A 24826-nucleotide genomic window follows, 5' to 3' on the forward strand; every position below is an offset into this window, starting at 1 on the left:
CTGAACGTCGTCGATGTGGACTTGAAGCTCTAGGAAGGGGTTCTGTTCCGCAAGCTTTCGGCTGCTTAATTTCAAAGCTGCAGGCAAATAAATAGTGCAAAGGGGTTTGCAACAACTTAGTGACCGCAGGATCATTGGACAAACGGCGACATTCTCGCTATCCAATCGTGGGGAAGTCCGGAGAGAACGCTCTCACGATTGGCTAGAGCAAATATCTCTTCAGGTAGTGCCCCGAGCCAATCAGAGGACGCCCGGGGGCGGGCTCTGCCTCCGACAGCCGACCGGAGCCCGCCAGGAGTCCGGCTCAGACGCTGGGGCTTACAAGACAGTGGGCGTGGCCTGCCCCGGGGCTGTGGGCGGGATCTCGCAGCCTGCGAAGCGAGGGAGCGGCAGTGGGCGTGTCCCAGGTCGGTAGGCGGGGCGCGCGGCCTGGGCGGGGCGAACGGTGTCAGCGGCGGAGCCGGATGCGGGCGGTACCGCGGCCGCCGCGGCCCTAGGGATGGGCGGAGCCCCGGCCGCTGGTGCTGGTGGCCGCCGCCGCTGCCGGAGCCCGAGCCTGAGCCGCCGCCTCTGCTGCCGCACGTCGCTGCTTCGCAAGGCGGGGGAATGCTGGGGAAAGGGGGAGTCGGCGGTGGCGGCGGCACCAAGGCGCCCAAGCCTTCCTTCGTATCGTACGTGCGCCCCGAGGTGAGAGAGCGCCGGGCGAGCGTGGTGGCGGGTGGAGCGGCCGGGGTAGGGGCGCTTCCTGCCCGGGTGCCGGGCGGGGCGGAGCGGCAGGACGCCCTGGGGCCTCCGGGCGGGCCGCGGCCCGGACCCTCGCGGCTGGCCGTGCAGGTGCTGGGGCAGGGCCCTGGATCTCGTTTCCGCGCCTATGGGCGGGAGCCGGAGTCCGGGAGGTCCTGCGGCCGGGGCGCCCCAGGTATCCGGAGGGGAGGGGAGCAGACGGGCTGCGGATCGGGACCCCTGAAGGGTTCCTTCAGCAGCCCGCAGCCTGGTGGGTATGCTCTTGCCCTGGACTTTCTCGGTGAATTTTGAGAGCTCCTCTGTCGCCGACCCTGCTGCCTTCAGTGCCATTTGATGCCGCTGGCGGGACGTGGTGCATGCACTGCCTCCCGCCCGCGCTGCTGTAGGGAATGTGGGTCGGCCCTGGCCTCTTTCCGTCTCTCCCCAGAGAATCCTTCTCCCGCTTCTTCCCGTTTCATCTCACCCCTTCCAATCTGTGCAGTTTTAGTCAAGAAGTGCATTTATTCGGGAAATACTTTGCGAGCGCCTACTGTGTGCCAGGTACGATCCTGAACGCTCGTGATGAGTATCAGTGAACAGAACAAAGATCGTGTTCCCCGGGAGCTTACGTAAAAAGAGAAACAGAGTAAACGGTATACATAAGTTAATTGTATGGTATTTAGAAGATAATGGGCGCGGGGGGGGGGGGGGAGGCATCCTTTCACTCTTGCAAAGGTGATATTTCAGTCAAGACTGGGAAGATGTTAGGTACCTGGGAAGAGTGGTCTAGGTAAGGCGTCTTGGACCGCCCAGGGAAGGCTGCCCTTTGACAGTGTTTCCGGATGAGAAGACACAGGGAGGGGGGTTGGAGAGATCAGAACTCCTAGCCATGTTGAAGACTTCTGGGGCTTCTTTATCTTTGAATAGACACCTTCTCACTTTGGATTTGTGATGGTTGTGTGTTTTTTTGTTGTTGTTGTTTTGTTTTGTTTTTTTGTTTTCCTGCTTCTGCAATTTTGTTTGTTTATTGGAGACAAGGTCTCTCTATTACTTAGGCTTGGCTGCCCTGGAACTCAATTATGTAGACCAGGCTGACCTCGAAATCACATCAACCTGCCTGCCTCTGCCTCCTGAGTGCTGGGACTAAAGGCAGTACAATCGTGCCCAACTTCTGCAATTAGATCAGCAGCAGTATGCGGGTAGATGCTTTGCCAAATTCAGTGCCTCCTAGTGTCTTCCTACTTTTCACTCCTGTTAAGGTGGAAAACAGGTGGGCAGGGATGTAAAGTCAGAGACCTGAGGCCTTGCAGCCTTTGCATGTGTCTTGAAATCAAGACATCCAGTGGAGAGTATTAAAATGGGTCCTATTTTTAGTCTTAATTTTCAAATAAAAACCACTTCCTCTGTCAGAACTTGATAGCGAGGCAGGGTCATCTTACATTTTCACCAGCCTCTCCCTAGAGGCAATGTGGTCAGTTGCTCATTGTCTTCTCTTTGATAGCACCCTAGTTGAAAGGTAACCGATTTGAACCTTTCTTGTTTTGTGAGAGTTAACGGCAAGCGGGGAAGTCTTCTGAAGTGTGGCCAGAGTTCAGGGATGCTCAAATCCTTCATCTGAAAGTGCGCTCTTTGCCCACAGGCTCCACTATGTTTCTTCTGAGGGGTGGTCGGAAAGGTGGTGAGTGGTTCAGCTCACTGTGGTCACAGTTTGAGTCTTTTTAGAAGGCACTTTGTGTTTTTGCATTTAAAACAGTGCTGTGAGGATGCTGTGAGCCTTTGGTGTAGTTGGTGGTGCTGATGATGTTTTCAACTCTACTGGGCATGGTTTATTAAAAGATAATGGTAGGAGGAGGTGAGAAAGCAGTCTATTTAGAAGTAGATAGCTTAGCCATCATGCTACCAGAAACGGATGAGCAGCCCGGAGAGTGTTGCTCATGTGGCCCAGAACCCTGAGTCTGATACTCTTGGTTTACCCAGTGGGAGCCTCAAAACACTTATGAAGACTGGCACCCACTATTTTTACCCCCTTCTTCTTTACTGTCTGTGTTCCTTGTCTGTCCCGAGGGGATGTGTGTATTTTAATTTTGGTCTTTAGCTGTACCACCCTGAACCACACCACTCTGAAGAGGCCCCATCCCATCTGGTATTACTTTTTTTCCTTTGTGCAGTTCTGGAGAGAGAATCCAGGGCCTCCACTGGATAAATAAGTGTCTACCACTGAGCCACATCCCAGCCCATCACCTCTTTCTTCGTACCAGCCTTTCCTGGTAAACTTGTAGTTTCTCAGATGCTTCCTTGTTGAGGGGTGACTAAGTTGTCAGAACCTTTACACCTTGTAGTGTATGATGCCTGATCCTGGTGATAAGTCTGGATCAGATCGTGGAACTTGCTTCAGTAAGCCAGAATAATCTATCAAGGGTCAAGGGTCAGCACTTTCTTTTCTTTTCTTTCTTTCTTTCTTTCTTTCTTTTTTTTTTTTTTTTTTTTTCGAGAAGGTTTCTCTGTGTAGCTTTGGTGTCTGTCTTGGATCTCACTCTGTGGACCAGGCTGGCCTCGAACTCAAAGAGATCCCCTTTCTCTGCTTCCCGGAGTGCTGGGATTAAAGGCGTGCACCATCACCACCTGGCTGGGTTAGCACTTTCTATTCAAAAGCGTTTGTTAAAGTATTTGAAGATGAAGTTGTTAAACATGATCTTTTCTCCCCTCTCTTGGTGGTCCAAAGTGGATATTGGACCTCACATTGGATACCCTAAAGTGCAGGGTAATAGTTAACTCCAGCTTTTGGATATTTGCCAAAGTAACTGAGTGGTTTTGTCATTGATTCTCCCAGTGAGTGTGGCAGGTAAAATCCTGAACCTTAGCCTAGGACCTTTGGTCATGTTTTGTAATCTCTTCAGAGGGTTACTAGTGAGTGGGGAGCTAGTGGTTGTGAAAGTTGAGGTGTCCAGGAGACAGGAATCTGGGACCACCTTGCTACTTGATAGCTGATGCCTAGAAACATCTCAGCACCCCTACCCTAGCCCAGCCTCAGGCACAGGATGCACAGGGTGTCTGGCAGTGTGCAGCAGACACGTTGAGCTATGTTCCAGGGACGCATCTGCTGATACTTTGAGTACAAAACCACTTTTCATGTGAGAATGGACACCTGTTTGAAGTATAATGTCAGGATCCAAAAGTGTTCACTGTAGAAAAGTCAGATGAAGTTACGCAAAACATTAAGTAGACATTAGAAACTTGTGCTGCTTGTTAGGTCTTACAGAGGACCCGAGTTTGGTTCTCAGCACCAACAGTGGCACCTCACAACACTTGTGGCAAACATTCACACACACACACACACACACACACACACACACACACACACACACACGGAGAAATTAAAACAAATCTTAAAAAAAACAAGTCTGGATTTGGTGCTAGCCACCCACGTAATAAATTTGTGCTGAGGCGGTGGTGCGGTGGGTAAAGGACCTTGCTGCCAAGCCCCAGAACTTGAGTTCAATCCATGGAGCCCAAATGATGTGGAAGGAGAGACCCATTTTCTACCAGTTGCCCTTCCACTTCCACACTGTGGCATGTGTGTGTGCACCCACACATGCACACACACACACACACTCTCTCTCTCTAACTGAAACATGACAAACTTGCTAACTTGTAATGCCTCCTATTAGACACGTGTGTGGGTGTGGGTGGGGCTTACTAGAATGGAATTAATATTACCAGTCATATTCTCAGCTGCCTTTTTCACCAAAAATGCATGTTGTAAACATCTCTCCACATCAGTGGTTAAGCGACAGTTAGGCCCTTGTTCTTCGGTGGAGACACAGCGATGGGAGAGGCCGGGTAATGCAAATAGCTGAAGTAGCTGATCTCAGACGGGATGATTCTGTACTTGGAAACTGATGCTGACTGACAGACAGTTCTGATTCTTCAAATTTGCCAGCTCTTTGCTAAGCTACCTTGGCATTAAAAAAAAAAAAGATTTATTTTATGTGTGTGAGTGTTTTCCCTGAATATGTACCACATGTTTCCCTGGTGCCCACGGGAGTCTAAAGAGGTCATCTGATCCCCTGGAACTGGAGTTACAGACTGTTATGAGTCACCATGTGGGTGCTGGGAACCAAATCCAGGCCTTCTGCAGGAGCAACAGGTATTCTTTGCTGAGTCATTTCCCCTGCCCTTCTGGTCATTTTCAGTGATTAGATATGGTCAGTGACTGGGCCTGGAAGCCTGTGCGGAAAGGACAACTAGACAGTACTAGGAGGAAGATCCAGTTGGACAGAAGCGCCCCCATTGTGATAGGGCACTAACTAGACAGTTCCGTCCTGCTTATGTGTTCTTTAAAACCGACCTGGAAAAAGTTAGCGCTTACGGTACTGCCACACACACCCACTTTTACATGGCATTCCAAATATGGTTAAAATGTACTTGCTCCTGGAGTTTACTCAGTGTTTGATTTGGATACACTAGTAATAGTACCAGTAACATTTTGTGGATTTTTTAGATTGGGAAGAAAACATAATTTGTCCTCCATTTTACAGAGGTGTAAACTGAGGCTCTGCAAGGTTAAATGCTCCTTCCTGCATATGGGCACAGCAGGATGGCTGAACAAAGAACTGTCTCCTAAGGAGCCAGCAGTGACAGGGCCGAGCCAGGCCCACAGGAACTCAGGAAAGGTTTGGCCTGGCCTTGAGTGGTGTAAGAAAGTAGGCTGAGCAAGCCATTAGGAACAAGCCAAGAAGCAGCACTCCTCAGTGGAGTTCCCTGGGTGGTGGATTGTGACCTGGAAGCGTGCCTTTCTTCCTCTATCTGCTTTTGGTCAAAGTGTTTCATCACAGCAGCAGACACACTCAGACAGGGAGAAAGCTAACAAGAGAGCTGGAGATGGAAACGGACGTTTTTAAAGTTGTAAGAACTGTTCCTTTTCTCATTTCCCCCAGGGAAACAAATGCATATTTCCTAGTCCTTACTTAGGACCATTTCTTTGGTGAGAAGTGAACCTATGATCCTGTATTTTAACAGTTTGATCCTATCATACAGTATTTAAGCTGGGATGATCTGATTCTGTCTCTCATTCTCTTTCTTCTTATTTTTGTGGATTGGGGAACTAACTCCCTCCCTCCTCCCTTCCTCCCTCCCTCTCTTCCTCCTCCTCCTCCTCCTCCTCCTCCTCCTCCTCCTCTCTCCTCCTCTCTCTCTCTCTCTCTCTCTCTCTCGCTCTCGCTCTCGCTCTCTCTCTCTCTCTCTCTTCTAAGACAGTTTCTCTGTATAACAGACCTGGCTGCCCTGGAACAACTGGCTCTGTAGACCAGGCTGACCTTGAACTCATTGAGGGCAGCCTGCCTCTCTGCCTCCCAGGTGCTAGGACTAGAGGCATGCACCACCACCGCCTAGCTGAATTCAGGGAATTTTCATTAGCAGAACAAACTTGTCCACATCTGGCTGTGATGTACTACTGTGCTTTCTCACTGGTGTCTTTCCATGACAGTTGAAGCTGGTCTGAGACTTACTGAGCAGGTACAGGGACCTCTTGGCTATTCTGGTCTCTAGAGGCCTCGTTTTCCAGGTCAGTAGATGTTTGCTCAGCATCTCCTGTATGTACCAGGCATCCAGTGAGGCTTTAGTGGTCTACAAAAGAGACACCATGAAACTTAAAACATTTTGCTTTATGTATATTTTGAGACAGTGTCTACCTATGTAGTTCCAGCTAGCCTTGAACTCCATGTAGACCAGGTTAGCTTGGAAATCAAGATCGTCCTGCCTTAACCTCCTGAGTGAGTGCTAGGATTACAGATGTACACTACCATGGGCAGACGGATCACTTACTTGAATGACTTTGATGGATAAATACTATAATGAAGAAATTAGCTTATCCTAAAACAGACATTCTGCCTGGTAGTAAAAATACTTTTAAAGGCAAAGTTTAGATATATTACTTTTTTTTTTTTTTTTTTTTTTTTGCATGGTTTTTGTGGGGTTTTTTTTTGTTTGTTTGTTTTGTTTGTTGTTGCTTTTTGGGGGACAGGGTTTCTCTCTGTAACCTGGCTATCCTGAAACTCGCTCTGTAGTTCAGGGTGGCCTCAAACTCAGAGATACATCTGCCTCATCCTCCCAAGTGCTAGGATGGCGGGCACTAGGCTTAGATGCACTACTTTTTTTTTTTGTTTTTACATTTAAAATTTAGTGCATGCACACACATAGGCACTCATGTGCACACCCCAACATGTGAATAGAAGGCAACTTTGAGGAGTTGATTTTCTCCTTCCACAGTGTAGGCCCAGGAATTGAACTCATGCTATCAGGCTTGGAGGCAAGTACAGTTGCTCACAAAGCCATCTTGATGATCCTGCCCCCCCCCCCCCCTAAATCTATAACTCCATAGCTTTTTTCCATTTTCAACTTTTTTTTTTTAAACATAGAAACTTTTCCCTCTGTTTTTTGTTTTGTTTTTTTTGAGCTGAGGATCGAACCCAGGGCCTTGTACTTGCTAGGCAAGCGCTCTACCACTGAGCTAAATCTAAATCCCAACCCCCCTCTGTTTTTTGTTTGTTTGTTGATTTTGGTTTTTTTTAGACAGGGTTTCTCTGTAGCTTTGGAGCCTGTCCTGGATCTCGCTCTGTAGACCAGGCTGGCCTCGAACTCACTGAGATCCGCCTGGCTCTGCCAGGCTGGGATTAAAGCCATGTGCCACCACTGCCTGGCCCCCTCTGGCTTTTAATGCATTCAGTACTTGCCATCTATGTATGAAACACACTGCTTTTCTTCTGTTAATGGCGATATTAAAATATATAGTCCGGTCCCCCTTCCTTAGCAAATGTTTATTTATTATAATTAATTAATTGGGCTGGGGATTGAACCCAAGGCCTGCATGTGTTAGGCAATCACTCTAGCACTGAGTTGTATCCTCATTGTCCCCACCAAATTACCTTGAAGTTGGCAGTTGCTGATAGTGATTTAATAGGCCATAGAAGGACATTAAAAGTTCTTCCTAAAATAATCACTTTCTTAGCTGTGGCTTTAGTTTGATGATCTGTCCAAGCTTCTGCTTTTTTTTTTTTTCTCCTCCATGTGTTTCCTGTGGCATCTCCCTGGGTTAGATCCAACACCATACAACTTGCAGATGGTGCATCCGAAGGCTCTGCCAAGCAGTACTTCCTGCATTCTGACCAAACAGCTGCTGCATGCTGCCATCCCCTTAAAGTCAGAATGTCCTTTACACCCTCCGGCCATCTCCAGTGTAACGCCAGGGCTGCAGTGAAGCTCTGTCAATGGTAGATGAACAAGGGCCAGGGTTCGATCCCAGCACCAAAAGAACAAAGTCTAACCAGCAGGGCTCTGTCAGAACCTTAGGATGCGGGATGCTCATGGTTATAAGGTTAAAGCGGTTATTCTTTTCTGCATGTCCTCAGCAGGATGTTGGAGGCTCCTGACTGTTCTGCATGGAATCATCCCATGTGACAAGTGGTTTCAGAAAGAATCTGGTTTTCAGGCAGATTGCTTTTCCCCTTTAAATAAAACAAACAAATAATCACATATATCTTACTATGCATATATCTGACTATGATAAAAGCAGTGTAACAAAGTTACAGTTTGGAAGTTAGAAAAATAAGATAGATTACCCGTAGTCATGGTACCACAAATAAAGTAGTGATTCCACTCAGGAGTCTGTCCAGGCCTTGTCTGTGTGTACACGTGTGCATGTGTGTGTCTGTGGTTGTAATGCAGATGTGGGTGTGCATTTGTGTGTCTGTGGTTGTAATGCAGATGTGGTAAACTTTCTGGGCTGCATGTGGTTGTCAACTTTGAAGATGGTGCTGCGCCATATTCGTAGGTATGTACAAGCTGTTTTAACAGCAGGAAATTGCCCTTGTCTCCCATCGGTAGGTTTGCAGCCTTTGCAGCTGCATGCTTCACTTTATTGGGCTTATTTATGCTCAAGGCAGCTCAAGGTGGCACCTGGGGACTTCTGTGGGGTCTAGGAAATAGCAGAGGTAGGTGTTCACGGCTGGTGCATGTGGTTACTTTGTTGTTGTTTTAAGATTTATTTTAGCCAGCTGAGTTCTGAGGCAGAGGCAGGTGGATCTCTGTGGCTTGGAGGCGGATCTGGTCTGTATACATAGTTCTGGACCAGCCAGGGCTACATAGTGAGACCCTGTCTCAAAAAAAAAAAAAAAAAAAAAAAAAGATTTTATTTATTTTTATTTGAGATAGGGTGTTACTGTATAGACCAGGCTAGCCTTGAACTCACAGAGATCTTCCTGTCTATTTCCCAAGGGCTAGCTGCACACCACCATGCCCTGCAAAATGGATTTTATTTTTAAAGATCTATTTTAATTATCTATATGTGTGTAGGTATTTCCACAGAGGTCAGAGGTTATTTCCCCCTAGAGCTGGGGTTACAGGCAGTTGTAATCCACCTGATGTGGGTGCTGGGAATGGAACTCAGGTCCTTAAGAAGAGCAGTTGGTGCTCTTAACCACTGAGCCATCTCTCCAGCCCTGATATTTTATTTTTAGTTGTTCATGCATGTTATATTTTGGCCAAGATTTGAACTGGAACAAACTGGGTATCCCAGGCTGGCCTCAAACCCTTGGTGATCCTCCTGTATTAGCCTCCAAGGGGCTGGAAGGCCATGTCTGGCTTTGAACTAGATAATCTTTTAACTTCTAGTCTTCTGTTGCTTTGGGAAGAAGACAGAGAAATGAGGTGGAAGGCCACCAGAGCCCACCCCATCCCTGCACACCTTGTGACACATTACTACAGAAAGCAAAAGCTTGTCAGTGCTCTGCTGCTAGCAGGAGAGGCCAGCTCCTTTACCCTCTCTTGTTCTCCAGCTGGATCACTGGCATGATAGTAACACCCTTCTTACACCATAGGTCTGTGACAGTTCATGACCATTAACTCTTGACTGCTCTTGGGGAGGCCTGGGTGGAATTCTTGGCACATAGCCTTCAATAAGTATATGTTTTATTATATCATCATGATCATGATCATCGTCATTGTCGTCAATATTATTCAGCCACTGGGGTGTTCCATACAGTGTTTGCTCACTCATCTTAGAGGACAGAACTCTTTCTGGCCAAGGTGTTAATAAGTGGAGTGTATTGTTGTGGTGGTTGCCATGGTGCCATGACAGGAAAGTTCACTGTGGTAACTGTTGGAGTTTTTTTCACTATCTCTAAAAGTTTCTTTTCCTTTTTTTTTGTTCCTTTATATATTTGAGAGTGATTTGATTATATTAAAATTCTGACCTAATGAGAACACAGTCGTCAGCGTTTTCCCTTATTAACATTGGCCTTTGGCATTTTGCTGGTTTCATTGTGTGGTATAGACTGACTTTTCCTCTGCTCATTGCTATCAGGCCTTTCTGTCAAAGGCCAAATTTTGTCCATTTATCACATGTGTCCAGTGACTCATTTAAGGTATGAGTGAAGCAAATGAAGTTACAATTAGTTTAGCAAAATAAAATGACTTCTGTTTAGTTCAAAGGCATTTATAAGACTGTGCTGTTCGGGCTTACAGTTATTCCAGTAGCACAGATAATACCGGTCTGTCTCTTGTGTCCATCTTGGATCACCTGGGTTGGTAGGTAGCCTTTCACAGGTGGCCTTTACCTCCTCTGTTGCTTACTTTTGGTGAAGGGAGCCCAGATATCAGGGCTTAAGTGTGGGTGAAGGCAATGAGGCTCTGGCTAGAAGTGGCCTGCCTGCCTTTCTCTAAGGTCAGGTTACCAGCTTCTGTTTCAGACAGTGGGCCTGACCTGCAGGGTGTTGAGATTTGCCTTTGCTAGGAGTTTAAAAAACCCCAAGGTCGTGGTGCTGTGGCTCAAGCCTTAATAAGGAAGGCAAGAGGAGGGCAGCTCATGAAGATTATACAGCGAGTTCAAGGCCAGTCTTTGCTACATAGTAAGTTCGTGTTTTAAAAAACAAAGCAAAACAAAGCAGTACAAAGCAAAAATCTGAGAACAGCCTGAAAAAAATAAATCCACTTTTTTCTTTTTTCTTTCCTCTCCTCTCCTCCCCTCCCCTTCCCTTCCCTTTCCCTTCCCCTTTCCTTTCCTTTTTCCCTTCCTCTTTCCCTTCCCCTTTCCATTCCTTTCCCTTCCCCTTTCCTTTCCTTTCCTTTCCTTTCCTTTTTCCTCTTCTCCCCTCTCCTCCCCTCCCCTTCCCTCGCTTCCCCTCCTCTCCTCTCTTTTTTGTTTTGTTTTGTTTGTTTTGTTGTGTTTATTTTCAAGACAGGGTTTCTCTGTGCAGCCCTGAACTCACTCTATAGATCAGACTGGCCTCGAACTCAGGCCTGCCTCTGCCTCTCAAGTGTTGGGATTAAAGGTGTGTGCCACCACCGCCCAGCTGCCTTTTTGTTCTTAATCATCATAGTTTTCTACCTGCTGAGTAGATGAGAGAAACCCCGTGCCCCCTGGGTGTTGTGCCTAAGTATGTCGTGACTCAGTATGCCAGTCAGTATGTGGCAGATAGAAGGCAGTGGTACTGTGAGGTGCCCGGAAGTCTGTCAAAGTGTTATGGGTAAGGTTGCCACTGAGTAAACTAGTGATAGGAATTTGGGGATGGGAAGAAGGTGCCATGGTATCACAGAAGAGCTTCAACCTATGATCCTAGAGGTTTCTGGATCTGGACCAGTCACTCGATGGGACTTTAGACATGGACTTCACCTTTCTGCCTCTTCTTCTCCTCTCCTGTGACTTGGATAGATATCTTCCCTCAGGCTTATTTTGGGGATAAGAAGAAATAGATGTTGAGTATTCTGCTCCATACTGGCCTTGTGGTGGATGCCCAACAGCTTATAGATGCTCTTATTATTAATAACAGCTAGAACTGGAAAATTATTTGTTCACCATCTTTGTGTACTCCCCATTGCTCACACTGGTTAAAATTAGGAACCCAAAGCAACCGTGTATGTGGGAGCTCCACACTGTGTTGGCGGGACAGCAGGTCTCCAGATGGCTCTAAAGGACAGAGGTAGGAGCTGCGTGCCTAAGAGGGAGGCATGCCCAGAATGCCCACAGCAGAGGAGGTTCTTCACACAGCAACCGGCTTATGTGAAGGCTGTGTGGGACTTGGAAAGGTCAGTCATACAGTGGGATTTGGTGTGGGAAGGAGGGGCTGGTAAGACAGGCAGACAAGAGGGACAGCTTGACAGCTTACAGGTGTGCTGGGAATGTGTGCTTAGGGCATCTGTCCCCATCCTACGCCAGCATGTGCGTCTCCACATGACAGTGAAAAAGGACTAAGTCTGCAGGAACATCTCCAGTTCTGGAAGGACTCATTACCACCAGGTCAGTCTGGCTCTTAGAAAGCCAACAGGCAAACTCCATTTGCCCCTTGCTCCAAGGCTTTTAACTCCTTCCAGTTATTGAAGCATCAAAGAGCAGCTCTGGGAAGGTGATGGAGAGCGAGTCACAGAAGGCAGACCATATGTCCCTGCAGCTGCTGTTAGTCACATCCCCTAGCCAAGGTTATGAAGCAGCGCCAGCCCAGTACTGCCACCGTCACCTTCCTGCCAGCACGTGTGCACATCCAAGCAGGACCATCCCTACTGTGAACACATGAACATCGAGAGCCTCAGTTTTCTGACCTATGAGTGGGAATAATGCTAATGCTGTGTAATGCAAAAGGATGCTGTTAGTCTTGCATGAAGTGAGTCATAGAAAGCTCTTAACAGTACCTGGTAGGTACTGCTATTGATTTTGTTTAATTTTTATGTTTGTGGTGCTGGTATTGAACCTGGGCCTCACTTATGGTATGCAAGTGTGCTACCACTGAGCTACACCCCCAGGCTTATATTGTTAATTGTAGTTATTCCTCTCTACCTCAGAAACTGCAGATAGGGGTGTGTGTGTGTGTGTGTGTGTGTGTGTGTGTGTGTGTGTACCTGTTTGTGCATTTGCCTTTCCTGAGCTGAGCATCAGGAAGTGGGATGGGAAGGAGATGCCCTGATACTGTAGGTTTCCTGTTTGGATTTAGCCACTTGATGGTGACCTTAGACCTGGGACTGCCACTTCTTTGAGACTTCTCGCTGTAAAATGTGTACAGCTGTCTTCCCTGAAGGCTTGTTCTGAAGATGAGATCTGGACCTGACAGATCTAGTAGGAGTATGCCATCCCCTTGTGGCCACCCTTACTGTCCACCCAGGCCTCCCTGCCTGCGCCTTTACCTTCTCACTGGAGTTCAGCGTGTCTTTGTCTCTTTTATCGGTACCATGTGCAGGACGTTGGGGAAGGCCTGGGATTGGGACAGCATGAGAAGTCATGCACTGATCCAGTTCAGCTTGGTGTCCTTCTCGAAGGCAGCCTCTCGGCTTTCTGCCACAGCAGCCCTCTTCCCTCATCATCCCAGAGCTAACTTGGTCACAGCCCAGAGGGAGCTCGGCGACACTGTCTTCATTTGTCTTACCACCTCCCTGTCTAGAGCATCTTCCGCTTCCTGTCTACACTGCCTTGTGATCTCTGCACGACCCAGCGGGAGCGGCTCTGTCTCTCCAGCCTTTACAGCCAGCTCCGTCTACCAGGCTAAGGGAGGGCTCTCTCAGAACCTGTTTGCCGTGCTTTTGGTAAGAAGCCTGAGCGTGGCTTCGTAGGCCTGGTCTGTGGCTGTTTGTTTTCTGTGTGACCCGAGGTCTCGACTCCTGGATTTAGAGAATTAAAATCCTGATTTCAGAGGGTGTTTTGTTTTGTTTTTATGACAGGCTTCTCTGTAGCCCTGGCTGTCTGTCCTGGAACTCCTCTGTAGACAAGGCTGGCATTGAACTCAGAGATCTGCCTGCCTCTGCCTCCTGAGTGTGGGGATTAAAGACATGCACCACCAAGGGACCCTTCTGAATCTCAGATATGCAAAATAAAAGAACCAAGACAAAATCAAGAGATTCACGTGTGCCCCAGGGATGGGGAAGGTCATGGATTGGGAAGGGAGACTTTCTTTTTTAACTTCAAAATTTGAGGGACTTTCTTACTGCAGTTTCAAATGCAACTAGATGGGGACTCTGAAGAGAGACAGTGAGATGCGGTGTGTAAAGCTCCTGGGGGCGGTGCTCAGCACCTTCCCTCTGTGTTCCCTCTGCTTGGCGGTATCTCCCTTTCTTTTCCCCTGTAGTGTAGCGTGCAGGAGGCTCTGGTACTCGCCGGTGCAGTTGGCTGCTCTCCTGTCTTGCATATTCATTGCTGTGTGTCAGTTTCCCAGCAAAGCCAGAAGCCCCTTGAGGTTGAGCTCTGTGCCACCCACTCACCGGTCTTGTTGAATTTTGGTGGCTTCAGGAAGAGCATGGCGCATGAGGCTGCTCCTAGGATAGGACCTCAAGGCAGTTGCCGGGAAGCGTTATTTAAAGGGGCTTGTTAGTTGTTAAGCGAGTGACTTGTTAGATGCCTGGAGCCTCTGTGAGTGTGTGTGTGTGTGTGTGTGTGTGTGTGTGTGTGTGTGTGTGAGAGAGAGAGAGAGAGAGAGAGAGAGAGAGAGAGAGAGCATGAGAGAGTGCCCTAGCTTCATCTCTTTAGCTGTGGGAACCTTGGGGCCTTACTTAACCTTTTGAAGTTTTATTGGCCTCATCTGTAAAGTGGGGATGAAAATTCCTTACACTCACAGGTGTGTCCAACCTGGAGCACAGGGGACTGTGGCCCAGGTTAATTGTAAATGCTGTTCAACACATTTGTAGATGACAATATCAATGATCAAAGGTTGGACACATATGTGAAAATAAATGACACAGGAAAGACATTTATGAATGGACATTATAAACACCAACAGATTCCATTCAGATGTTTGTAGACAACAGATGCTTAGTCTGGAAATGCTAATCTCCAGCTAGCCTCTTAAAGGAAGACATCTTCTGACTGAAACTGCTTCATGGAATGAGTGAACAGGAGAGTTCTTAAAGACCAGGCATGTGGTTATCTGTGAGGTATTGTTACCTTGAACCAGGCAGATTGCCAGTTTCTCACTGCATGTCTGTCTGTCTGTCTTCTGATGCGCTTCTGTTGGTTTCTTATCAGGGTAATTGGTGCCTGCGGTGGCCCAAAGCAGTGTAGACAGCTAGCAGAGCGGAGCTGTGGTTAGCAAAGCCATTGTCCTGTCTGCTTTTGAGTCAGAAGGCTCGCGGAATGGGCCTGCAGGAAGGCTGCCTCTGAGGGACCAGTCCTGCCATTAGCACCTCCAGGGAGAGCCTAGCTCCCTACAATTGATGAAGTGTGGAGTCATCCAGGCTCTGGTCTGTATCATCAGTGAGAAAACTCGTGTTTAAAGTCTGACTTGAATGTGCCCCTATTCTCTCAGTGAAACTAGAAAATGTTTCAGGAAGTCAGGTCAGGGAGCAATTGGATAATGTCTGGCACAATTGTAGGGAGCTAGGCTCTCCCTGGAGGTGCTAATGGAAGGACTGGTCCCTCAGAGCCAGCCTTCCTGCAGGCCCATTCCGCGAGCCTTCTGACTCAAAAGCAGACAGGACAATGGCTTTGCTGACCACAGCTCCGCTCTGCTAGCTGTCACTTTATACTGACAGAGCTTTCTGTCACTGTAATATACCTGAGGTAATTATCTGAGTAGTAAAAAGCTCCGGTTTATTTTGGCTCATGTGTTCGGAGGGGCTAGCCCCTGATTGGTTGACCTGGTTTCTTCCTGTGATGAGGTAGCATATCCTGGTAGGAGTGTGTGGTGGGGCAAAACTGCTGACCTCATCTATGAAGGGATCAGGGTCCCATCATCTGCATTGAGGGAAGACCTAAAGACGTCCACTGTGCCACATCACTTCAGGTTTCCATTAGCGCCAGACCAGCAGTCAGACCTTTAACACAGGGACCAGACCAGCAGTCAGACCTTTAACATAGGGACCAGACCAGCAGTCAGACCTTTAACATAGGGACCAGACCAGCAGTCACACCTTAACATTAGGACCAGCAGTCAGACCTTTAACATAGGGACCAGACCAGCAGTCAGACCTTTAACATAGGGACCAGACCAGCAGTCACACCTTTAACATAGGGACCAGAGCAGCAGTCAGACCTTTAACATAGGGACCAGACCAGCAGTCAGACCTTTAACATAGGGACCAGACCAGCAGTCAGACCTTTAACATAGGGACCAGACCAGCAGTCACACCTTTAACATAGGTGCCAGACCAGCAGTCACACCTTTAACATAGGGACCAGACCAGCAGTCACACCTTTAACATAGGTGTCAGACCAGCAGTCACACCTTTAACATAGGGACCAGACCAGCAGTCACACCTTTAACATAGGTGCCAGACCAGCAGTCACACCTTTAACATAGGGACCAGACCAGCAGTCACACCTTTAACATAGGTGCCAGACCAGCAGTCACACCTTTAACATAGGGACCAGACCAGCAGTCAGACCTTTAACATAGGGACCAGACCAGCAGTCACACCTTTAACATAGGGACCAGACCAGCAGTCAGACCTTTAACATAGGGACCAGACCAGCAGTCACACCTTTAACATAGGGACCAGACCAGCAGTCAGACCTTTAACATAGGTGCCAGACCAGCAGTCACACCTTTAACATAGGGACTTGGGTGGATCGTCTAGAGCCTAACTATATCACTTAGGAATTTCTAGTAGCACTGTTGCTTCATTCTTTCAATAACTCCGCCTGGCACTGAAGACTATTTATTACCCAGAGAAGGAATTACTTGTTTTTGTATTTTTTGATTTATATGCTCTTCTAGTAGACTTTAACTGACAATTTTCTAGCTGTCAGGGGTAGGAGCTGAAGCTAAAACCCTTGAAGGTACAGTCTAGTCCCTGAGTTGCCATCATTTCTTGGCGAGACAGACTGGGTAAGAGGTAACTGGAGTAAAGTAGGGGAAGTACTGTAACAAAAGCATATAGAGTGTCTTAGGGATCCAGAAAGGGGCCCCTTGTCAGTCTGTGAGGAAGGCTGGATCAGGAAAAGCTCGGCAAAGGAGCTGGACTGTGTGGATAGTGGATTGGACAGGGTTGGAGACCTGTATGCATGGGGTGGTCTCAGGACATGCCAGGGGCAGGGGATCACACAGAGGCAATAATACTTGTTAGTCGTAGGAGCAGGCAGGTGACAGAGGATGATGGCCTGAGTAAGGGAACACTAGGGAGGGTTGATCTGCATGTGCTGTGAAAGCGGAGCGTGGCTCCGAGGAGCAGGCAGCGGTTAGAGATGGACCCCCCTGCTTCCTGGAGTGATTGTCCACTTAGCCAGCTATCATGGAGGCAGCTTCCTAAGAGTCAGGGATGGGTGTGGCGAGGAGCTGGAAGGACTGAGGGACATTGCAGTGTGAGTGTCCATGGGGCTGTTAGGCTGGCTGGATCTGGAGCTCTGACAACACATCCTGTATGAAGAAATGTTTGCAGACAGTCATCCGGAAGACCACTTAGTGGGAGTGCTTGTCTACAAGGCCTGTGGAGAGGCATTAAGGCCTTCTCATAAAAAAGACTGAATAAGAGTATTGGCATTCTACGTACAACTAGCCTCTGCTCATTGCTCGGGTCTCAGGATAATGACACTTTCTGAGGGTGACTGTCTTCTTTAATCCCTTTCTGAAGCCAGATGAGGCAGGGTACACACCTGTGATCTCTGGAGGCTGAGGCAGGAGAATCACAGTTCAAGGTCATCAGCTCCACTGTCTGATGGAGGCCAGTCTGGACTCTGAGATTCTGGTTAGGTGTTTTTGCTGGGCTCCCTTTTACCTGCTCTGCTCCAACACCCATGCTATGTTGCTGCGGTGTTGGACGTGGTGTACTCTAAAGAGGTAGAGATGGTGTGCTGTCTCGTCCCTGTGTTTGCTGTGCCTGGGCTAGAGTAGATCCCGAGGGACTGCTGCTCACTAACTGAAAGAGTATGCGTGTTGAGGGGCAAAGGCAGCCTCCAGGAGAGGAGGGTCGAGGACAGAGGCAGGTTGGATTAAAGGTAAGAGCGCAGCTTTAGCTGTTTACCTGAGGCTAAAGACCTACTGTATTTTTCCTGGCTCAGTCTTTTTTTAAAAAATCTGAATAATGAGAACAGTAAGGGTAATTAATTAATCGTCATGAAAATTAAATGAAGTGTGCCAATAGATTTTTTTTTTTGGGTGTGGCTTTTAGTAACTGTTGCTTCAATTATCTTAAGAATCGAATGAGTTTTTTGTCTGAATTTCATAATAAAAGTAAATTAATCTTTTTCTCCTTTTTTTCCCCCTTTAATATGCTGTGATGGATAGTTTTATGACAGCTTCACACAGGCTGGAGTCATCTGAGAGATGGGAACCTCAATTGAGACAGTAGACCTGGCTGTAGACAAGCCTGTAGGGCATTTAAAATAGTGATTGATGTGGGAGAGCCCAGCCCACTGTGAGTGAGTGGTGCCAGCCCTGGGCTGGAGGTCCTGGGAAATAAGAAAGCAGGCTGAGCAGCAGCAAGCTGTGGAAGCAGCCAGTAAAGCAACACTCATGCATGGCCTCTGCATTAGGTTCCTGCCCTGTCTGAGTTCCTGTTCTGACTTCCTTCAGCGATGAACAGTGATGTGGAAGTGTAAGCCAAACAATCCCCTTCCTCCCCATTGGTCATTGTGTTTCATCACAGCAACAGTAACCCCGAGTAGGACATGATTTTATGCATGTTTGCATGTGAGTAGGCACATGTGTGAGAATTTGCACGCGTGTAGGATTGAGGTCAGTGAGAATTATCTCCACGTCTCTTCCATCTTACTCCTCAAGACAGAAGGGTTCAGTCAGTCTTGCTAGCCAGCTTGCCCACGGGATCCCATTTCCACCTTCCAAAGCTACCACACCCACCTGCTATTTTAAGTGGGTTCTGGGGACCCAGACTCTGATCCTCATAGTTGTGTGGACCCTGCTTTCATCACCGAGCCATTTCCCCAGCTCTAGTTTATTCATCTTTATCCCCAGCATTTGGTAGTTTAGGACACTCAGTGTTTGTTGAAATGAGTTGCTGCATATTAGAGATGGTCATTTTGCAACTCTGTTATCAGACACATGGCATGAAGTACTGACTCATCCATACTGAAGCCCTGTGATTTGGAGGCCACTCCTCAGAAACAGATTCAGGAGAGATCAGATCGACAGACAGCCTTTGTGTGCTGGGAGTTTCTGTGGGTATGTCTTCTTTGGGTGACAGTTCTCAAGATCTCATCTTGTCTGGCATAGACATTTCTAGAAAGGGCGTGCTTCTGGCTGAGTATGGGTTTATCTTGGATGATGGGGTACTGGCAGCTGCAGGCCCTAGGAACAGTTGATTCTCACAGTGGGCCCGGAACAGATGCAGCTAACTCCTTTTGATCTGTGGAAGGAAAGCTTCGGAAATCAGCAGACTTATTCTTCATGCCCTTATCCTGTTTTTAGATTAAAACAGAAAGAATGCCCCACAGCACTGAGATAAACATTGAGAGTGGAGATGAAGAAAGCCCACTCTGATCCTGCACTTCTGCAGAAGTACTCTTCACTTGTATCTTACCCCGTTCTAATGGAGTCTGTGCTGCCGAGACCGCCTAGCTTTAAGAGCCAAGACACACCGTGACCTCGGTGACAAGTGTTTTTCTTTTCTTCTATACCAAAATAGTGAACTTTGTCCCTGTTCAAATGGGACAGTGACAGGTGCAGGTACGTAGGCCATTTGTAACATACACATGCTGACAGTTTGTCTTTCTTTGAAATGGGTTAGCTTTCGGAAAGTCTCATTGTGACCAGTAGAGCCATTTCTGATTGCTTATTAAACAAGCGTATTAGCAAGGTCAGTGAGAAATTACTTCTTCTCCGTGAGGAATTTGATGTCCCAGTTCATAGCTTTAGGAATGGATAAGAAGGTCGCCCTTTGCTGACGACACAGCTGGCGGTGACTGCCAGAGTGATAGGCGGTGGGTGCAGAGGCATAAGAAGAATCCGGGCCCGTCTTAGATTCCAAGATGGGTTAAAAGCTCCCACCGTCCGAAGAACAAGGCTCCCAGAGAGGCGCTGGCTCACTGGCTGCTGGATAAACTGGTTGTGAGATCCTGAAATGATGCCAGGTCTGTCCATGAAGGCTGGCCGCCCTACTAAAGTTCTTCTGGATGGACTTTATGAGTGACAGCCTGGATTAGTGCCACACACAGCATGGCAGTATTTAAGGGAGTATTCCTTCCTTGATATGCTATGCCATGGTTAGAGCATTTGGCGATACCAGCCATACTAATGGTCACATCTAGCTGTTGTTTCTTTTTTTAAACAACTCCCCCTGCCCACCCGCTCCACCACCCCAGAGAAATGGTTTCTCTGTGTAACAGCCCTGGCTGTCCTGGAACTTACTCTGTAGACCAGGCTGGCCTCGAATTTACAGAGATCCGCCTGCCTCTGCCTCCCAAATGCTGGGAATAAAGGCGTATGCACCACCACCGCCCAGCTGTCTGTTGTTTCTTTATCTCCCATGTGCTTCTTTGTCTCTTGGTGATCTCAGGATCTGCCTAGTAAGAAACTTGTAAAGTTATTTTTCAATTTTTAGACTTTATTTGAGACAGAATCTCACTTGTAACCTGGGCTGGCCTAAAGCTCACTGCCTTGTCCATACTAGCTTCAAACTCACATTGTGCTTTCTGCCTAAGGCTACTAAAGGCTGGGATTTCTGGTATGAGCTACCATGCTTGACTTTTTATTTAAAAAAAAATATGCGTGTATGTTAAATTTATTTTTATTTTATGTGCATGAGTGTTTTGGTTGCCTGTATGTGTACTGTGTACATGGCAGTGCCCATAGAGTCTGAATAAAGATGTTAGATCCCTTGGAACTGGAGGTACAGACAATTGTGAGCTGCCATGCTGGGAACTGAACCCAGGTCCTCTGCAAGAAAACAGCAAGTACTCCTAACCAGAGAGCCATATCTCCAGCTTTATTTCAAATTTTTGAGACAGTCTCACTCAATAGTCAAGGCTGCCCTTGAACATGTAATCCTCTTGCCTCTCCCTCCTAAGTGGTGGAATTAGTTCCACTGTGACTAAAATTACAAATAAAATATAAGTAAGAAGTATGAAGTCTACTTTTAATCATTAATAATTCAACTAAATCTTTGAGTATTTACTGTGTGTGTATCAGAACTGTATTAGATTCTGGGACAAAGACTTGCCCCAAAGGGTTTATTGACTTCATGGAGATAGATAATTATAGGAGAGGAGGAGACACAGGGCCTGGAAGGACCTGGCAACAGAGAAGGTTTCCCTGAGGAAATGCTCTTGTACTGAGCTACACAAAAAAGTTTTCAGTGCCAAAGAGGGATAGGAAACATTCAAGGCAAGAGGAAATGCCTGTGGAGACAACTCCGGACGAGAGGGTATGAGGGAGATACAGGGGGCTGAGAGAAGACTGAATGCCTAATATAGTGATGAGGACGTGGTAGGAGGCCAGACTGGTCAAGTAGCTGGGCCAAGTTAAGCAGGGCTTCATAGTCTTGAGATGATACGTCTTTATCCCATACCTAAGCCAGAGCAGGCTGTGTTCCGAAAAGATCATTCCTACTTGAGGGTGGAGAATGGGTTAGAAAGAAAGCAGAGGCAAGGGGCCTAGTTGAAACTATTGCAGTGGTGTGGGCAAGATGAGGTTACCTTCGATAGGATGGAGCTGGTGGGCAGAAAAGAGAAGCATGGGTTGTGGGTGTCCTCAGGAGGTGCTATTGATATAATTGGTGTTAGATTGGATGTTGAGGGTGTTTGGAAGAGGAGTAAAAGGACACTCTTAGGGTGGCCTTTAGGCTGTGTGCTCTTGAGGGGATGCATCATCTTGTCCAGACAGTGCACAGCAGTGTTAGTTAGGGTTGGAGCACAGTGAACCATGATATTCATGAACTCTCCAGACTGGGATGGCAACCGAGAGATTGATGCTTTACACAGTGAGTGAGTCCTAAGGAGTAACTGCATCAGCTGGTGTGGATAAAGCCCAGGATTTCTTCTCTATAGCTGGCCGGTGTCACTTAGGTCCATTACTTGTGTAGAGTAGGTGGGATGGTCAATTCTGGTTCCATTTAAGTGGATTAAGAAATGCCTAGGAGATTAGTAATGCACACTTTGGGTGAGTTAGTGAAAAATTTCTGGAGTCAGTTAATCATGGGGGCTCTGACCCAGTGAATGGATTCGCCCCTAGATAGACTGATTATATGATGGCATTCTGGGAGGTGGTGGAAGACAGGAACTTGAGACTGACTAGTTGGAGGAGGTTGGTAGCTGGGGGTGTGTCCTTGAGGTGTGCAATCTTGCTTTGGTTCCGTGGAGTATACTGTTCTATTTGCTTCTTGGTTATCATGGTGTGAAGTCCTCTGCTGTGCCGGTCTCCCACCATGATGGATTGACAGACACTAAACTGTGGGTAATGTAAGTAAGTCCTCCCTTGAATTTCTCAAATATTTGACTAATACAGGTCTTCTGTTTTCCCATCAGTACTCTTTGAGGCTTTCTCGTCCCCCCCCCCCCACTCCCTTTTTTGGAGACAGGGTCCCATGTAGCCTTAGCTGGCCTTGAACTCCTGAACATGCAGCTCCCCCGTGGGCACTCTCTTTGGTACCTGCTCTGACCAGACTTCAGGTGGAACTAAGAGCCACTTGACTGATCATCCTGTTTTCTTTTCCTCCCGCTTCTCCTGTTGCTACAAGAGACATTGGGGCCTTTTGCAAGAGCACAGAACTAGGTGAGAACAGGTACCTGGGCATGAATTCTACTGCTCCATATACCAGTTGGCGCCGTCATCTTAAAGGAGATATGTATTCTAGGGTACGATGATGATTTCAAAGTCTTGCTGTGAGGATTAAATGAGCTAGTAAATACAAAGCCAGGTGCGTGGGGCTCAAGAAAGGCTTGTTATCATTCACCTTTCTCAGTGAGGCCGGCCCTGTGCTCACTTTGAAAGAGGACTGGAGACTTTGGCGTTCAAATATGGAATGACTAACTGAGTCCACAGTGTCTACTGGGTTGGGACGCAGTAGCTCATACTGCTCTAAGGAAGAGACTGTATTTATTCATGCATTGGTAAAGGTCACGTTGCATGGCCTGTGGTCGTTTGTCCAAGCCGTTCACTTATGGGGGCAAAGCTTATGCCTCGGCAAAACACGCCATGACTGGGAGGAAGATGCACATGTGAGGATTTTCTTTGAGGTAGGACTTCATTTAGCCCAGGTGGATGCCCCATTTTCCTCTAAACTTAGTTGCTGATCCTCTTGAGGCCTCAGACTGTCTGTGAAGTGGAGGCAGTATGGGGCTGTGAGGTGATGGAGAGTGTGAATGTGGTAGGAAGAAAAGCTTATTAGGTGTTGGCTACAGTTAGTTAAAGCCTGCCGGCGAGTCTGTCAGCCTGGCTAAGGAGGACTTTGATCACTAAGTGCAGAGTTCTACTCATTCATTATTGCTGCGCAGCGCTTAGGACTTTCGGCAACATTCCAAATAGGTGAGGTGGCCGAGGGATCTAGATGTGGGCCGGACAGGGTGTTGGTGTAGCTGATTTAGTGTCATTTGAGACAAGGACTTGCATAGAGTTGGTGATAAGATTGTTTGCAGCAGCAGCGGTGGCAAACTGTGTTCTTTCCTTTCCTGGCTCCGGCTGAGGAAGTGTGATGAGTCATGGCTGTTTCGGTAGGAAGCTGAGCAGGTTAGGAATCTGTTGGCTTTTCAGCTGGTGCTCTTCTGATGTTGAAATCACCAACGGCTGAAATCCTAAAGTCTGTGGCTCCTAGGTGACTTTGTTGCTTTTTGGGTTTTCCCAAGATTGAAACAAGATTGATTTTCAGATAGCCGCTTGGAGACTCGCTTTTTTTTTTTTTTTTGAGGACCGAACCCAGGGCCTTGCGCTGGCAAGCGCTCTACCGCTGAGCTAAATCCCCAACCAGTTAGCCGCTTGGTACCGATATTAAAATGTATTTAAAATTATTCCAGGGAAGAAGTCAGTGCTTTTAAATCTAAAGGTTGTACTAAACACAGCCTCTTCCTTTCACCCCAGGAAATATTGTGCATGGTTGATAGCATTCTCTGAACACCATCTTAGCTGTGACCTGTGTCTCTGAATGGAGGAGCCAGAGGGTCTTCCTCTGGGGTCTTTCTGTTCAGTTCCCCTTTTCCTCCTCTTCCCTCCTTTGTTTCTGTGTTTTAATTGCTGGGGCTTGAACTCAGGGTCTCATGTTAGTGAGGCTTATCACTGAGCTATACCCAGCCTTTCCTTTTCAGCCAAAGCACCCCACCCCCTTTCTGGATATAGATACTCAGGCTGACCTCCGTGGCATGACTTGACCCTTGAACAGGCTCTCTTGATACTGATGTCACAAGGCAGAAGTACAGCTCTTCATCCCATCCCTTTGGACCCTTTGCTGAGAGTGGAGCACTTGTCCTTATCAGCTGCAGTGCATCCATGCTCCTGATTCGGCCTTGCGCTTTCTCTTGTCTTTTATCATTAAGAGAAATGTTTCCATTCATTTTACACACCAATCAAAGATCCCCCTCTTCCCTCCCGCCCCCTCAGTCTCCCCTTCCCAACTCACCCCCCACTCCTTCCCACAAGAAGGCAAGGCCTCCCATGAGGAGGCACATCCAGTGGAGGCAAGTCCACGTCCCTCCCCCTGCCTCGACCTGTGCTTTTTCTTGAATGACACTTATTGGAGAGAGTAAATCCTGGTGCTCAGTTTTCTCCTCTACTTCCCCTGTCTCTTGTTGTCCATGGGATAAGGCCCAAATCCCTTAGGGTGGTACCCAAATCCCCTTCAGCCGCCGAGCCGCAGCCTGTTTCTCACCTCTCGGGTGTCAGCTGCCGCCGTTTGTACCTCCTCTGCGTTGTCCATCTGCGTGTGCACCTCATTTGTCATTTCTTAGGAGGACAGTGTCTTTTCTACCTCCTTCTCTGTTGGTCTCCCTGCCGTTCGGTGCCTCTCGTGCTCCCATAGCTCTGTAGCAGGGCCTCACGTGAGCATCCTTCACAGTGTACTGTAAAGGGGTTTGGTACTGTTTTCCATGCTGGACTGCATGCGCCCGTTTTTCCTTTGCTGCCTGGTTCCAGCACTGTCAAGGATTCTTTTAAATGACCCGTCTTCCATAAATGACCTTCCTGTGTACTTCCACATTTCATCTACCTTAGGAAGTGTAGCATATTCTCCTTTAAGAAAAAATTAAAATATATGC

At 47.6% G+C, this 24826-nt stretch overlaps 1 protein-coding gene across 3 annotated transcripts in view; it reads left to right on the top strand.

The window, feature by feature from the left end:
• The first annotated feature begins 358 nt into the window (after nt 1-358).
• Nucleotides 359-24826, top strand: part of Mtmr12 (myotubularin related protein 12) — a 75055-nt gene continuing 50587 nt past the window's right edge. Inside the window, exon 1 of one of the 3 annotated variants that reach the window (XM_036207077.1) lies at nt 359-407. Coding sequence is in view for 1 of the 3 variants with exons in the window: in XM_036207075.1 (XP_036062968.1) it covers nt 607-687 (81 nt within the window). In the remaining 2 variants the exon portion in view is untranslated. The other 2 variants (XM_036207075.1, XM_036207076.1) reach the window with 2 other exon arrangements.

The sequence above is a fragment of the Onychomys torridus genome, chromosome 15, assembly GCF_903995425.1.
Source record: "Onychomys torridus chromosome 15, mOncTor1.1, whole genome shotgun sequence".
Lineage (NCBI taxonomy): Eukaryota > Metazoa > Chordata > Mammalia > Rodentia > Cricetidae > Onychomys > Onychomys torridus.